The sequence below is a fragment of the Apodemus sylvaticus genome, chromosome 3 (genome assembly GCF_947179515.1).
Source record: "Apodemus sylvaticus chromosome 3, mApoSyl1.1, whole genome shotgun sequence".
Lineage (NCBI taxonomy): Eukaryota > Metazoa > Chordata > Mammalia > Rodentia > Muridae > Apodemus > Apodemus sylvaticus.
This window is the reverse complement of record NC_067474.1, coordinates 61,594,938-61,611,759: the sequence shown is the minus strand read 5'-3', so window position 1 is coordinate 61,611,759 and position 16,822 is coordinate 61,594,938. Positions and strand designations below refer to the sequence as shown.

At 38.9% G+C, this 16,822-nt stretch overlaps 1 protein-coding gene across 1 annotated transcript in view; it reads left to right on the top strand.

The window, feature by feature from the left end:
* Positions 1–16,822, top strand: part of Erp44 (endoplasmic reticulum protein 44) — a 97,291-nt gene that overhangs the window by 44,369 nt on the left and 36,100 nt on the right. Inside the window, exon 4 of the mRNA XM_052176479.1 lies at positions 2,784–2,899. Within this exon, the coding sequence (XP_052032439.1) occupies positions 2,784–2,899 (116 nt within the window). The remainder of the gene's footprint in view (positions 1–2,783; positions 2,900–16,822) is intronic.

Here is a 16,822-nt window from a genome sequence, read left to right as displayed (position 1 = left end):
GTTGTGAGCCACCATGTGGTTTCTGGTATTTGAACTCAGGACCTTCAGAAGAGCAGTCAGTGCTCTTAACCGCTGAGCAATCTCTCCAGCCCCTTAAGATATTTTCAGTTCACATTAGATTCCTTGGACTTAGTCCTTTTTAAAGTCAGGAAGCATCTGTATTTCCCATAGCCATTTTGCATTGCCCAGGCTTACCCAGCTGAGGCCCTATTCCCAAATACCATCTTTGCTTTGTGGAGATAGTTATCATAACTGTACTTTAAAATGTCATCCTTATGCATTTAAATTCCTCATAAGCGCATAAGGGTGACTCCTGATTGAATGCACAGATGTTTGATGGTAGTGTTTAAAGAACTTTAATAAAAAGCTAAAGATACACAGAAAAATACTGTTTATAGATGTATAATGGAGCTATAATGTTTAAGGCAAATTAGAATTAATATTAGTCATAACATTTGGTAGAAAATTATCTAGGCCAAACTTTGCAGATAAGGAGGCTGAGATCTAGAGTAGCAAAGTACTTTGCCAGGATGACCTGATCAGACTGCAGCACAGGGCAAATTAGAATACAATTTTGTTGACTGAGGAACTCTGAGTACATGCTGAAACTTTGTTACAAAGTATGAATTGGAAAAGTGGACTGTAGCAGTTACTTGAGAAAACATACCACCTAAAGAATGTCTTCCACTGTTAATGGTGAATGAGTGCTCCTTTTTTTAATGGTGAAAACTCGAGTAATTTGCTGATAGGCTTGCTGTGTTTGCTTTCAAAGGCTAGACTTTGTTCTCTTAGGTGGCTCTTATGTAACTGCCTAGAACTACTGTAATGCCTCAGAGGAGTGAACTACAGTAGGTGTTTAGTGAAGCCTGGAATGTGGCAAGCTCCACATATATTGTTATAAGGCTTAGAATTGCCCTGCAGGTAGGTATTGCAGTTCCTATTTTAGATTTAGAAAGTTGAGGTTCATGAAGACCTTCTGCTTAATAAGTGGTGGATCTGGGATTTCAAGTGAGGTGTGTCTAAATCTAAAGCTTATTTCTTTCCCATGAAATCATAATTGTAAATGACACCAAGGTGTCTCTATAAGACTTTTACATTTTTAGTTGATTTTGTTAAGGATTGTTTAAGCCCTAGTCTGGAAATTATGTTCAGAAGAACATGAAAGACTTAATAGATCTGTTGGTTTTGTTGTGTTACCTGTGTAAATGTAGCATTTACATGCACATGAAGGTACACTGATATTAGAATTGACCTGTTATTTCATTTTCTCATTTAAATTTTTGGTAGTTAAACTCTACTATTTTAAGTATGAATCTGCTTTAAAACTTAAATGGACAGCACAACTGGACAGTCCATTGATAGGAGTCTTTCCTTGCTCCTGAGCCAGACTCCTTCCATCGGTTCTTTACTAGGCCACATCCAAAGTTCTCAGAACCACAGTCAAACCTTACCTGTGCCTTCTTCTGCCCTCTACCTAGTCTATTTTCAGAAAAATTTAAGTACTCACAGACCTGGGGTTCCAGTTGCTCTAGCTTTTGAATTTATCAGCTTGCTCATTTAACAGACATCTATTGAACGCTTATTAGAATATGTAGTCAAATAAGACACGGTCCATGATGTCCACAGACCCTTCCTACCTATCCCAGATGGTAAAGAGGAAAGAACCACTTGAAAACAAGAGTCTGAAGATACAGATTGTGTCTCCTTGATATATTCTAGGACATCTCCTTAGGAAGTCAGGTGAGTAGGCTAGAGAGAGATACAAGAAGAAATAGGGAGGAGGTGTAATTCTGCATCCTTGCATATATGCTTTACTGGATTGTTGCCAATATGTGTAAGATCACACATGGATTATGGGCTTCCTCAAGAAACTGTCTTGGTACATAAGGGCAATTACCGTGTTTCACCATAGTTTCCTTTTCCCATGAAGTGTCCATTTTTCCCAGCCAGTTGTATGTGTCTTTTCTTTCCCTCTCAGGTCTATTTAATCACCCACACTAAGTCTTTCTGAAGTGGTTGGCCTAATGAGGGGCAGTTAGGATTAGAAGTAACAATTTCCTTGAGTAATTTTAGCTATTTTGCCTGACTTCTAAATAGGTGTGGGAGGGAAACATGGTCAGGAAGTCTTTAGGAATTTTAATATTTGCTTCTGGACATAGTAGGTTTATATGTTTATAGATACAAAGGCCTATTTTAATGTGTGGATATATTTTGAAGAGAAAATACTAATTATATGTCATGTATTCTTTTATAAGAACTGTTTTATTTAGTATATTAACTTGTGTATGAGATTGATGAAGTAGCCACATGTCTGTAATAAACTAAGAATATAATAAACTAATGAAGTAGCCAGCATTTGCAACAAACTCAGAGTTCCAGTAACATGGAAACGTACTCATTGTCCAGAGAAACTGATTTCTTTTTTATGTAAGCACTCAAATCTTAGCAGTGTAGATCAGAGGTGTACTGCAGGCATGTGTCATGATCTCAGGGATTCATAGCCATGTGCCACGACACTGGCAGTTACTCCTAAGGCGGAGCAACAGACCAACTTGATACCTTACATACCTCACTCACACAGTATTGAGTTAAGAGTACATTCTTAGAATTCAAGTTGTTTCCCTCTCATTCACTGACAGACTTCAGAAACAGGATTAAATTGAAGGTGTGATTGTCTCACACGTTGTTTATTGAAGGATACTAAACATCAATGAGTGATAACTGAAGTAAGATTCCGTGCCTTCTCAGTTTTCCTGCTAATTGGTGTGCTTGTCTGTGTGTAGGTGTCGTTTCAGCCAGATGTTGCATCCAATTTTTGAGGAAGCATCTGATGTCATTAAGGAAGAATATCCAGATAAAAATCAAGTAGTGTTTGCCAGAGTTGATTGTGATCAGCACTGTAAGTAACTGAGCAGGAAGTCTGGAAGAAACTGTCCTAACCCTCCTCTGCACATGCACAAACTTTTTTCTTTTTTTCAAATGCCCTGGTTTCAGTGAAGATGAAATCTAAAAGGGATTGGGACCTAGGAAACATTTCTAATATCTCATCTTTTATGTCTTTTTAACTCCATGTTGCCTATGTAACATTTGTGGGATTTTGTTTTGTTTTAATTAAAATACAGCAGTTCAAATATATAGGTAGCAAATTATAACTAACTACATTTTCTACCAAAGCAAATGCTAATATCAATAAATATAATTGAACTATAGTTTTGGAAGACAAATGGTGATTTTTGTTACTCTGAGAAGCATGCAAAAACATAATATTCAATTTAAATAAGACTAAAAAATGGTGCACGTTTAAAATAAGACAGTGCCAGGTTTTTGTGTTTTTATTTGTTATTTTAAAGATTCTGTGGAGTGTGGCTATGTATTTGAAGTGTAATTGGCTGCAATTACTATTAAATTATTTTAAAAAAACGTTGGTTAGTCTCTCTAAAAATCTATTTTCTTGAGTTTTGCTTGTCTGTTTGGAATGCACTGTGTAAACTCTCTGCTTTTTAATATAGTGGTATTTTCTAAGTTGAACTAATGAGCTAGCAGTCCATGCTCCTCCCAGGTGCTCCATACCTAGCCTTCCCTTCTCAGAGCACCAAATGAGCTGCCCTAGGCAGACCTCCTGTTGAATGGAGTCTTAGCTCATCCTAGCATCAGCTGCACTATGAGTTCAAGTCAGCACTTTCTCTTTCTTGTGCTCTCAGTTGTAGAGACTTAACAACTTACTAATCTTTATATGTCATACATTTGACAGTTTCTAGAAAACAAACAACTCATTAAAAGCTTGGTTGTATTGAGTTCTTCGAAAGTTACTATATAAAAAGTCATCTCCTATTCTGCAAATTTCCTGTCTTTTATACTTGATCTACTGATTGCTGTTATTCTGCTCTTGAACATGTGGTCGGTCAGTCAGTCTGTCTGTCTGTCTGTCTGTCTTACTGACTCCATTTTTCCAGACCCCCCCCCCCAAAAAAAAAAAAAACAGAAATAAAGTGACTTAACCAGTGGTGCACAGCTTAGTATACATTGTCGGAATTACAATCCTGATCTGACCAAATGCCTCCACAGAGCAGCTTTCTTCTCTGTCCCTTTCAGAGAGCACTTTGAGGATTTGCTGGCACTGCTCAATGCTGTATACAAAAGCCTTTTCTAACAGCATCTCATTTCCAACTGTCAGAAGCCATATGCCGCATTTCTGTCTGCTAGGATTCACTGCTGGATTAAATGAAGAGGGCAATAAAATGTAGTTGGAAGCACAGGTGATGGCTCCGCACGGCTTTCCTCCTGCCCTCTCACTGACAGCAGCCATGCTTGCTGTGGGCTCAGAGTTCAGATCTTCGTATTCTTTTCATACTTAATTAGACATTACAGTGCAAATGAGTCTCTTGAGTCCCTACAGCAGTGATTTTGAATCATTGTGCTTGCAAACTCACAATCATAGGCCAAGGATTAGTTATTTCTATGATTGGACTGACTATGTACATCATTTATGCTATATTTTAAAGATAACTTTTAAAATAAATCACATTATTATAAGTTTCTTGTTATTGAGGAACTTTACCCGTATAGCCATAGTTCAGATGTTGTTTTTAAGCCATTATTATCTACTCATGAAAGTTATATCTGCAGTGTTAAGTCCTTAGGTTTCTTGTTTGGATAACTTTTCTTTTAAAAGGTAGAACTTATTGGCAATTTACTTACGTTTTGTGGTGTTTTCACCTTTTTGTGTTTTCTTTAATTTTGTAAGATGTGCTCTACTCTTCCTAGCTTGTATTGAGGGAGTTCTGAGCTGGGGCAGCGTGATGCAATTGGCACGTGAACCCTGAGTTTAAAATGGAACAGTGTGGGCTTGGATAGATGGCTTACTCCATGGTTTACCTCCACAGCTAAGATTCTCGCCATCTTGTCAAATTCTCATTGTTCCTTTTATGGACTTTGCACCCCAGCTGCTCGCACCTTTAGCCGATCCCTTTTTTGGTCATTTTCTAAAGTTTTATGTAAATAGAGTCACATAGCATGTATGCTTTTCTTCTCTTTTTGCTCAGCTTCATTATTTTGAGATTATACCATGTTGTACACTGTTATTATTTTAAGGGTTTTTGTTTTTGAGACAGGGTCTCACCGTGTAGCCCTGGCTGGCCTCAAACACATAGATATCACCCACCTCTGACTTTGGAGTTCTGGGATTAAAGGCATGAACCACTGTGCCTGGTTCTAGGTGATAGTATTGAGCTTGAGAATGTTTTAATGCATTCACATGACAGTTGTATATTTTTGATAAAGTATCTATTAAAATTGTACACATTTTTGTTGGATTATTTTCCTACCGTGTGTGGGGGTTTATATGAGTCTTAATCCTGTTTTAAATGTAATATTTTCTCCCGTTCTGCTTGGTGCCTCTTTTTTAATTGTACAGAATACCTGTAACATACAGTTGGCCCCCAGACTGTGCTTCTTTATAGCTCCAGTAGTGTTACATGTGTTTGCCTTGTTTTTTACCCAGTCTCAGGATCCTCTTATCTTGTGAAACGCTGTAGGTCTGAAACAGCAACATCTCACTTCTAACCCTCAACCCTTGCCAACTGCCATTCTGCTTTCTACTTCTAGAGCATGAGCATTCTAGATATTCTGCTTATGTGGAATTGGACAGTATCTTTGTTGTTGATTTTGCTTAGCATGATAAAGATCTTCCCTGTGGAGATCTTTAATAAAGCAGCTCTCTGAGATACTCCTTGTTCATATTGCTTTATTTGGTGGAGGAAGTCAGCCGCATACACGTTATTCAAACTGATCTAGGAATCGCATACACCTTGGGGGAAGGAATACCCAGGAAGGGAAGGTCATTGGCTGAAGGCTTAGGGTACCAAAATACCTCATTAGCATGGAGAAACATTGTAGGTATTTATGCAGTGTGACTGAGTGCCCAGGAATACTCAGTAGGGTGTCATGGTTACATGTTCCAGGGCAGGTACAGACACAGGTAGGAATAAGCTTATGCTGTTCTCAAATCTGAGACTCCTAGAATCTGAGCTCACTCAGACTTACCAGTTCTTATGCCTGGGTAGCATAGTTCCACATGCCCTACAGTCAAGACTAGTTCCTTGTCAAGGTACTTGTTACAATTTTTCTTTTAAAGTGGAATATTCCAGTGTTTATTAGAAGTGTATAACATATATAATAATGAAAGTTAATGAATCTAGTTCGCAAAATATTGTACTGTATTAAAACGTAAAGGAAATACATTTTTTTGGTTTGGATTTATTCAAGTAGCCAAAATCACTGCTTAGCATGTAGTCCTTACTAAGTAAAAAAGGATTTACTGTAATTGATCAGATAGCCAAGACAACTACTGAGCGACTAATGGGTAGGCAGTAAGTATATGCAGTGTGGATATGCAAGATAAAGGAAGACTAGTGCACCAGTAGGAGGAACTAAGACATGACATTTTACCATGCCATTCAGAATGGTGTCCAGTTTCATAGTTTAATTTATTTCTTGAATTTTTATATAGTATTTTTGGCTACAGCTGACTATGAATGTGAAACTATTATATAGCACATCTTGTTATTCCATCATCTTACATTTCTGTTAGTATTGCATAAGTGTTTCAGTTTTCTTACATTTTTCCTAACAGTATGTGTACTGTTATGATATATATACTAATTTTTTGAGAGTACCTATTATGTAATGGGTGTGAGGTGATATGGTTGGTTTGCATTTCCTAAAGCTTACTGATGTTGAATATCTTTATATATGCTTGTTGGTATTTAAAGAAATAATCATTTACATCCTTTACTCATTTATTACATTAATTTTTATTTTCTTTTTGTTATTGAATAGCCAAAGCTCTTTATATATTCTGGATCACATACATGATTTTCAGGTATTTTTGTCATCTTGCAGATTGTCTTTTTAGTTTGTTGGTCATGTCTTCATGCATAGTTTTGTTCCCTCAATCTTGTTGTAGTCTAATTTATCAGTTTTTACATAATTTTTTTGCCCATGTTTTAGGTATCATAGCTAAGGATTCATAGCAAATCCAATGTCAGTAAGTTCTCCTATACTTTAATAGCTTTCCAATCTTAGGCCCCACGTTTAGGAATTTGGTACTTTTTGACGTAATTTTTGTGTGTGGAATAAGGTAAAAGTCTAGCTTTATTTTTGAGCATGTAAGACACCCAGGCTGTCTGGAACCATTTGTTGAAGCAATACCCTCCTGCTCCGCTTAGATGGTGCTGATTTGCTTATGGAGCCACAGTCAGCGACAGTGTGTGGTTGTTTCTTTCCAGGCTCTCTCTTCTGTACCGTGATCTGGGACAGTTTTACTGTAGCTCTGTGGTAACACTGGAAACGTGGAAATGGGATGCTTCGGCTTTGCTCAGGATTGCCATTTGCTGTTGTTTCCAGTCTTTGTTACACTTGTTTTCTTTTCATGTGTTGTACATGCCACAACATACATGTGGAGGTCAGAGGACAACTTGGCACGATCAGTTCTCTCCATCCACCAGTAAGTCCTGGGGATTAGATTCAAGGCACCAGGCTTGCTTACAACACCTTTATCTTGACCCTTTCCCTTTACACAGTTTTAAAGGTAAAATATACTTAGCTTATTTCCCCCTTCTCCCTCTACCCCTCTGTCCCTCTAATTCCCCCGCATGCCATTCATGGCCTCCTTTTCTTTAATTATTGTTACTTACATATGTGCAAAAATATATGTGCAATTGCTGAGTGTGTTGAGGGCTTAGGGTTGACCATCTGATGCTGGACAACTAGTTACGGAACTCAGCTCTGAGGAAGATTAGTTTTCCTTCTTTGAAGTGTCATTAATTGCCTGTAGCTCTTTGTCTAAGGAATGGGGTCCCATGAGTATCCCCTTTCTGTGATAGTATGTCTATTGATGTTTTCATTGTTTAGGTCTTGTTTAGGCAGCCATATTGCTCTAGCTATCGGATGTAGCTTCCTTGTTGTTTCTAGGAGACCATCTCACAGCAGATTTCCTAGTTCTTTGGCTTTTACTACTTTTCTGTTTCCTCTTCTGCAGTGTTACCTGGGCTTTAGATGTAAGAGCTATGTTGTAGTTGTAACCATTGCCCTTTGGTTTGTTTGTTTGAGAGGGTCCCTGGGACTTAATTTGTAGCCCAGCATCAGGTGGTCAACCCCCAAAATCAAACACATACAAGAAACTTTCAACAGACTCAGCACATTGCATTTGTATATTTTTGTACATGTATAGCCCAGCCTTGAATTAGTAATCATCCTATTTAAATCTCCAAAGTGCTGGGATCGTAGACCTGTGGCACAACATCTAGTTTAAGTGGCTTTGGAAGGGCATGTCCTGAATTTACTTGTTGGCAAAAAACCTCTTGCCTCTTTTTTCACTAACTGCCTTAGCGTCTTTGTTGACGTGGACTGCCCCTGTCCTATGACTCTCTGTCTGGTCCTTTTGTACTGTTGATCTAGTCTCTATTTATCTTGCATGCTGTGGGTTGTTATAGCTTATGGAAGGTCTGGACACCAGGCGGTGTAGATCTTCCAGTTGTGCTTGTTCTTTCACAGTGGTTTTGACTGTTTGAGTGGGATTGGATTTCCATGAGTCCTAGAGTCAACTTGTTGGTTTCTGACAACAAAAAGAGATCCTGGGTTTCTATTTAGAGTTAACTTCCTTGAGACCAGTTTGGGAAGAGTTATTATTTTAGTAATCTTAAGTCTTTGATCCACAAATATTCTTAATCTTTCAATATATTTAAATACATTCAGTTTCAGCAATTTTTTTCTCATTTTCCACTCTACATATATTGCTTTGATACTCTTACAACCTGCATTAGACTATTTTACTTTTCGATTGATTGCATGTGTGCATGTGTGCATGTATGTGTATGTTTCCTTACTCACCTGGCTCTACCCCCGCCATCCTCTGTTACTACACTGTCAACGTCCTCGGTACTCTGACAGATGCCACAGCTCTCCACTGATGTCCAGCTACGGTAGTGATTCATTAGATATTGGCTCTTTCTGACCATTTTTTAAAAAACCTTTATTTTTCAGAATCTAGGCAATTCCAAGAAGTATTGGTTATATAATTTGTAGAATATTTTTCAGTTTGGGTTTGTCTAGGTTCCTCCCACACCAGGCTTTGCACAGCATTTTCAAGATTTGTTTTTGTTTTCATTTTTCAAGGCAGGGTTTCTCCGTGTTGCCCTGGCTGTCCTAGAACTTGCTTTGTAGACCAGGCTAACCTCAAACTCACAGAGATCTGCCTGCCTCTGCCTCCTGAGTACTGGCATTAAAGGTGGGTACCACCACTGCCTGGTGTGAGATGTATTTTTAACTATGTCTTAGTTTTTGATACTGTTATAAATGGCTTTGGCTTTTACACTTAAAATTTTTGCATCTTTTGTTAATATGTAGGGATTGAAATTGTATTGCTTTGTAGATGGAATTTAATTCTAGCAGGTTTTATATAGAATTTGCATGGCTTTCTAGTAAAAATTATTGTGCTCTATTCAAATAAAGTCAGTTTTCCTTCCTGTGGTCAGTATTTCCTTATCATTCTGTACAGACAAGTTTGTGTACTCGCTGCTTTGGGATTCTTTTTGTGGAGTCAGAGGATCCTTTTCCTAGCAAGGTGCTTTGAGAATCAAGTTGTCATCCTGACTCTGCACATCTCATTCTATTAGTCTCCGTTAGGTATTCTGGGAGTCTGCTCTGACCTGTCACGGCTTCACCCTGTCTGTCTTGTTCTGACTCAACTGCTTCACTAGGACATCTCATCTAGAGTCATGGTGGTGTGTACTGGAGAGGCTCCTGTGAAAAGCCTCTAGTTAAATCAACTGGTGAGCCTGCTCATTGAGTGCTCATGTGGATTTCGGCTTGTTCTTACATATATTGCCTCAGCTGTGGTCGCCACCAGCCTTTGAGTTAGCTAGTAGTATTTATTTAACAAGAGCACAGATGCATATTCTCTGTAATGACATGTGACAGGTCCTAGAGATACACCAACAAACTGAAGTTGAAGTAACATACATTTGTATGCTGTGATAACTTCTTTGAAGGGGCAGTATTAAATATTGTGATGTATTATATTAATAAGTATAGCTTACTCTGATGGGCTAGGGAAGCCTTCTCTGAGGATATGATATAAAACCTGAAGGAAAAGTAGTACTTCTGTTGGTTTATGCCTGTGAGGACAATTTCACTATGGTGTGGCAGGGATGCATAGAGTTGAGATCTCTCTGAGCTGAATCTTGTGTATTCCATTTGGGGAACTTTTTGTAAATGCTATGTTATACTTTTTTAATCAGTCTACTTTAAGATTGATGATGAAGCAATAGAAGGAGCGGTCCTTGGCCCTATGAAGGCTCAATAGATGCCCCAGTGTAGGGAAACTGAGGGAGGGGAGAGGGGAGGGGGTTGGGTGGAAGAACACCCTCATAGAAGCAGGGGGAGGGAGGATGGGTTAGGGGTCTTTCTGGGAGGGGGTAAACTGGGAAAGGGAATAATGTTTGAAATGTAAATAAAGAATATATGAGAGAGAGAGAGAGAGAGAGAGAGAGAGAGAGAGAGAGAGAGAGAGAGAGAGAGAGAGAATGTCCAGAAGTAGGTGGCCCTTAGTCCCAGGGAAGTTTGATGCCCCAGCATAGGGGCAGGAGAGTGTGGGTGGGTAGGGGAGCACCCTCATACAGGCAAATGGAGGGGGGGTGGGAGATGTGGGATAGGGGGAGGGGAAGTCGGGAAGTGGGATATCATGGAATGGTGGGTTGGTCAAAGTGGGATATCGTTTGAGATGTAAAAGAATGGAATGATAAATTAAAGAAGAAATTGCTTAAAAAAAGATTGATGATGAAGATTATAAAGTTGAGAAACACAGAATTACAAGCCAGTATAGAAATAAAATGGCACTTAAAAAAAATAAAGCATCACAGGAGTACTTTAAAGAAGTTCTTGGGAAGGCAGTGTACCTACTCACCCCTTAAGGCAGGTGGAGAAGGAAGTCTTCTCGAGAAGGTGCCCCCTTTTTGCCATTTTTTTTTCTTGGTTTATCTTGCAAATTCATTTCAGTACGTATTTTAAGGAGCCACTTCGTTTGCTGCTTGTCTTTCCTTCTGTCTCCTCTCCTACACACCGGCCACTCAGGCAGCATTCTGTTCCTTATGTGCCCTTAGGAAGGACATTGTGTGACAGGTACAGTTCCGTGCTGAGAACGTAGAGGTCAAGTAGTTCCAGCCAGTTGGCGCTTGCATCTCAGGTATGAGCACACATGCCCTTGTTTCTCTTCCGCTGCTCTCCTCTGTACAGCTGAAAGGTTCAGTAGATGAGCTGCACTTTCATCGGGAAACCCACCAGCTGTTTAATTTTAGTGCAATCCCAATGTAGAACTTGTATTTCACTTTTAAGGTCCTACAGTTCTTCATTTGCTATACTCATTGTAGGAAATGGATGAACTATAAGGGACATAGGGGAAGGAAAAGGGAAACAGCAAAGTCATGTCTGCTAGAAAAGAGACAGAAATTGAGCTCAGTCCCAGCTGATTCTGTCCTCAAGCAGACAGAAGAACAGGTGTCCTTTCTGTCCTACAGAAGAGCAGGATGTCAGGTCCTGTTTTTGCCATTATTCTGACAGTTACCCTCCTCTTCTCTGTCTACAGGACTTGAAAAAACTTTTTTGTTGTTGTTGTTTGTTTTGTTTTTCCTTTTTTTTATTGGATATTTTCTTTATCTACATTTCAAATGTCATCCCCTTTCCCGGTTTCCCCCCTCCAGGAAATTCCCTATCCCATCCTCCTTCCCCCTGCTTCTATAAGGGTTTTCCTTCACCCACCCCACTCCCACCTCCCCACCCTCAATTCCCCTACTCTGGGGTATCTGTCAAGCCTTCATAGGACCCAGGACCTCTCCTCCCATTGTTGCCTGACAAGGTTCTCTGCTACATATACAGCTGGAGCCATGTGTATTCCTTGGTTGGTGTCTTAGTCCCTGGGAGCTCTGGGGGGGGGGGTCTGTTTTGTTGATGTTGTTGTTCTTCCTATGAGGTTGCAAACCCCTTCAAGTCCTTCAGTCCTTTCTCTAACTCCTTTGTGGACCCACACTCAGTCCAATGGTTGGCTTTGAGAATTTCCCTCTGTATTTGAAGGGCTCTGGAGACAGCCATATCAGGCTCCATTCAGCAACCATTTCTTGGCATCCACAATAGTGTTGGGGTTTGGTGACGTATATGGGATGACTCCCCAGGTGGGACAGTTTCTGGATGACCTTTTCCTTTAGTCTCTGATCTACACTTTATCTCCATATAATATGGAGATAAATAGGGAAAACTACATCTTTAATCAAGATATATGCTGTTGTGCATCCCTTAGCTGGGGTGGCAAGAGTCTCAGCTTCTTATATTATACCAAAGAACTACAAACCGAAACATGTTTTTGGTGTATATGCTATTTGTTGGGGATTTTAAGGCTCTTCTAATAGTCTGTCCTATGGAAACAGGAGTAATATTGGAAGTAGTTACATTAGATATAATGATAGATATAAAATACAAGCTAGGTGTGGTGGCATTTATGTTCAAACTCAGCATTCGGAGGCAAAATCAGATGAATCTCTGCCGGTTCAAACCCAGCCATATAGATTATTAGCCTGCACTGGGAATCCCAGGCTATGCATCCAGACTAGGATACATAGTAAAACATTGTCTCAATAAATAAGTAAAATGTGAGCCTTCTAAGAGTATGGGCCTCATTTCTGTAGTGGTCCTTCCCAACCATCTCTGGTATCTAGCAGGTAGCCTCGTTCCCTTGTGGAATAGATGAATGGATTATTGAATGCCCACCAGTAGCTGGGGCATGACAGATGCACTGGTACTTTAAATAGATTATCTCAGGTCTCTAACAGTACATGTGAGGAGTTTTCTGTATTTTTCCACATCTAACTCTTCATTGATCATAAGGAACTATTTTACCTCTACATGCAGAAATTATGGTGTGTGTTACAAATAAAGAAAATTCATTCAGAATCTCTCATGACATTTGCCAGCTGAGTCAGCATTTCCATGTTTCCATGAGTAACTGTACACATTGAGTGTTGCCAGCGCCCTTAATTAAGGGATTGTTACTCAGCTCTCTCTACAAGTTTCTGTAATATGTCAACACTTTCCTGTTTGACCTGCTTGAGAATTTGCTTTATTCTAAATTAAAACATCACTGCTGATTAAGTGGATTTTATTCAAGGTCAGCAAGATAGAAACTAAAATATTAATAGTGTTTTTTCTATAGAGGCTAGAAATAGTTAATAATGGTGGCTGAATTGCAAGTGATTCTGTTTTCTTTATAGTTTTTTTCCCAAAAGCTTTTGTCATTATGCATATTTCATATATGCATGTGTATGTGTGTGTGCACATGCTTCAGACATACTCTTGCCTCTACTGTGGAGCATGCCATCTGCAGTCTCCTCATTTGAGAGTGTGGGAATAGAATTCACCATGCTGATGGCAGTGCTGCCTTTCTGTCTGGAAGGTCCAGTCAGTCTGCCCCTGGTGGTACCAGGTTCTCTGCTGACCTCCAGTGGCTAGAGTCTGTATGGCATTTAGCATGGACCCTCAATGTTTGTTGGTCAGTGCAGAATCATTTACCCTCCCATTAGTGTTTTTGGAATGTTCTGTCCTTGAATTAGACAATATGCTACCATATACTTAAGGTATTTTTATCTGTCTGTCTTCCAGTGCTACTTGAGCCTTCCTTACTTAAAATTAAAATTAAGCTTTTATTATAGCTGTATATAAATCCTGCATAAAGAACACAAAATATAATTGGTTCATGTGTGTAAGACAGCATTCTGTTGGTCCCGGTTTAAAAAAAAAAAAACTTGGAAAATAAACAACATATAGAAAACCACCCAGCACTGCATTACTTGGGGAAAGTAAGCCTCAAGGTCACTAAATTTTTCTGTCTAGAGTTTTATTTTGATGGTGTTTCTTGAGGAGGATGTTTGATTTAGGGCACCATGGTTTGAGAAAAGGAAAAGATAGGGAAACAGCAGTAGCCCGTCTCCAGGATTCTGCAGTGAGAACTTTCTGATGAAACCATTCCTCCTTAGAGTGACTGGATAATAGTAGTGGGCCATAGATGGGTCAAAAGCATGACATACTTGCCCATTTGTAACTTTCCTGGGTGAGGCAGGTAGGAGGAATTCATCAAGAAAAACTTAGTGACCATTGAAGCAAAGTACATGCTAATTTTCCAGTCAGGAAGTTGTTAACCTCCTGACATTTTCTAATTCCTTTGACATCCATTTTAACATTTGATCTATCTAGTTAGTTTTTAAAACAGCATTTATTATACCCCTGAAGTCATTCTTTGTTACATCGTTAAAATGTTAAGTTGTAATTATCTCAAAATCACTTTTGGCCAAAGCTTATGAAAAGTCACCTTTATGTCTGAATTTATTGATCAATGTAATTTTAAGGGTTTTACTTCTTAATAAAAGTTACCTCATTGTGCAGCATACCTGCTGCCATGATGTTTGAGAATTAATTCATTGACTAGTTTCCTAATCGTCTTCAAATATTAGCTAAATTTTTTCCTCATAATCAGATTTTCAAGGCAGCCTGATGGTTATAATGACTGAATATGGAAACAGGCTCTGGCCGCCTATGCCAGGAGTGCTGCAGCAGTTCTTTATAGTGCTTCTGTTACTTTTGGGTGAATATTTTCAAAGTCCAAACCCATAGCTATCTGGCCAAGCTATCACAAACAGGATAGCATTCAAATGTTGTTAATAGAACTGCAGACCCTCAGGGTCTCTCTGATCTTACTATCTTCTGCTGTATAAAACCTTTTTCTAATAGTGTATTAAGTTTTCATTACACTCACTGATGGGAAACAAGAGAGACCAAACCTGTGAATGCAGTTTGATTAGGTAGGAAGGGCTTGGGGAGAATCTAGGAAAGGTTAGGCGAGAGGGGTGAAAATGATCCAAATACATTGTATGAAATTCTCAAAGAACTAATTAAGATGTTATTTTACAAAAAGAAAATTGAAAGCATTATTTTGTCTCTAGTAGAATCTTTTATTGTCCATTTTCAAACTGATTCTTATATTGGAAATTTAAAATAACTCCACTCCTATTAGACTAGTCATTTTTGTGCTAGTCTGTCACGTATCATTCTGGTCAGACCCTTGTAAAATAAAGACTAGATATGTTCACTCCTTGCTGGAAGCTTAGACACTCACCTAATTCATGTTAACACTGACTGTACACCTAAGTTGTCCGTGACAGGATTTTTGTAGGGCTTGATATTTTCAGTTTAAATTTTGAGGATTTGGTTTTGGTTTTGCCAATATGGTGGACAAAATTTCATCTGGTACTTTAATCAATAACTTCCTGATTACAGCTGAGCATGTTTTTATGTTTATTGACCACCTGTGATTCATAAATTGAACAATTTCTTTAGTTCACTTTTTTTGATGGTCCTTTTAAAATGCAGTTTTCTTTGTTTTATTTTTATCCATATGATCATTTGTTTCTTGTGTATATTACAAGTACCTCTCTTCTAGTTTGTCATAAAAACCCATGGTCTTGCCAGATATGATAGTGCATACAAGTTGGTGGATCATGAGTTCAAGGCTAATCTGGGCTACAGAGCAAATCTGAGGGCAGCCTGGGTTGCACAGTGAGGCCATGTTAAAAAACAAAGCAAAATTTTCTTTTCAACCTCAAAGTGCTTTCTTGTCTATATGGGACTCCAAAATCTGTCAAGCCTCTTGGCAGCATGTGATCCTTGACTCGGGGTTACCAGCTCCATGCCTGAGTAAACATTGTCCCCTAAGCATCCCAAGGCTAGAGCAGCCTTCCTGTTTTCTGCCTGCTTCTCCTCAAGACCCATCCTCCTATCATCTCCTGTGTTGCCTGGCACTCAGTAAGAGCATGCTCTTTGAGACTATGCTTGGTGTCTCGGGGGCCCTGGACCCTTCCAGGCTCCTCTGCTGGGTTAGGTGTGTTGTCTGTGAAAGGCTTAATGGCTTCTGTCTCTCTTGCTTTTGCAGGAGTAACACTGAGTCCTAAACAGCAACTGCCAATTTAATTTCCAACAGGAAACCTCTAGGGAAGAATGTGGCTGTGATCTTGACTCATTTAGAAAGGGTCTTTTCTTTGGGGGACATATCAGTTTATTTAGTCATTGTGGGTTTTGTGGTTTTTGATACCTTTAAAACTATACTTTTTTTAAAAGTCCGATTTTTGCTAGTTATTATAGTGAAGCAGTAGATGTCTGCTACCTGCTCTCCTGCCTGGCAGCGAAGCACTGGCTGTAGATTGGCAGGCTAGTTCTTTAAAGTGTAACTATGTCCCTGCCAGCATATCACACCAAAAGCTCTAGGTCAGTGGCAAAGCTTTTAATGTTTCATCAAGTTATTTGGTATTTATTTAAATACCTATCAGATAAAGGAAGTTATTCACTTCTATTTTTGAAGTGTGAATGGATGTTGAATTGAAAGGTTTTCTGCTCCTTTTGAAGTAATACAATATTCCTTTTTTAGGGTTGTGAGTTGTTTTAACTGATTTTAAAATATTAATCTAAACTAAAGTGCTAGGCTAAGTCCAGCTTGATCTCGACATATTCTCCATGGCATACAGGGCTAAGTTAAGTTTGTCAGCGTCTTTGATAATTGTACGCCTGTTTTTAAGTTTAGTGTGGACTTTTCTCTGTCCACAATGCATGCCCTCATCCATTTTCTTAAAAAAATACCATGAAAACATAAACGAGTCGAGAAGTAATTCATCTATTTGTATTTGCTGGAATATTTTACATGACATTTCTGGCTCCTAAGACTTTTTCTAGT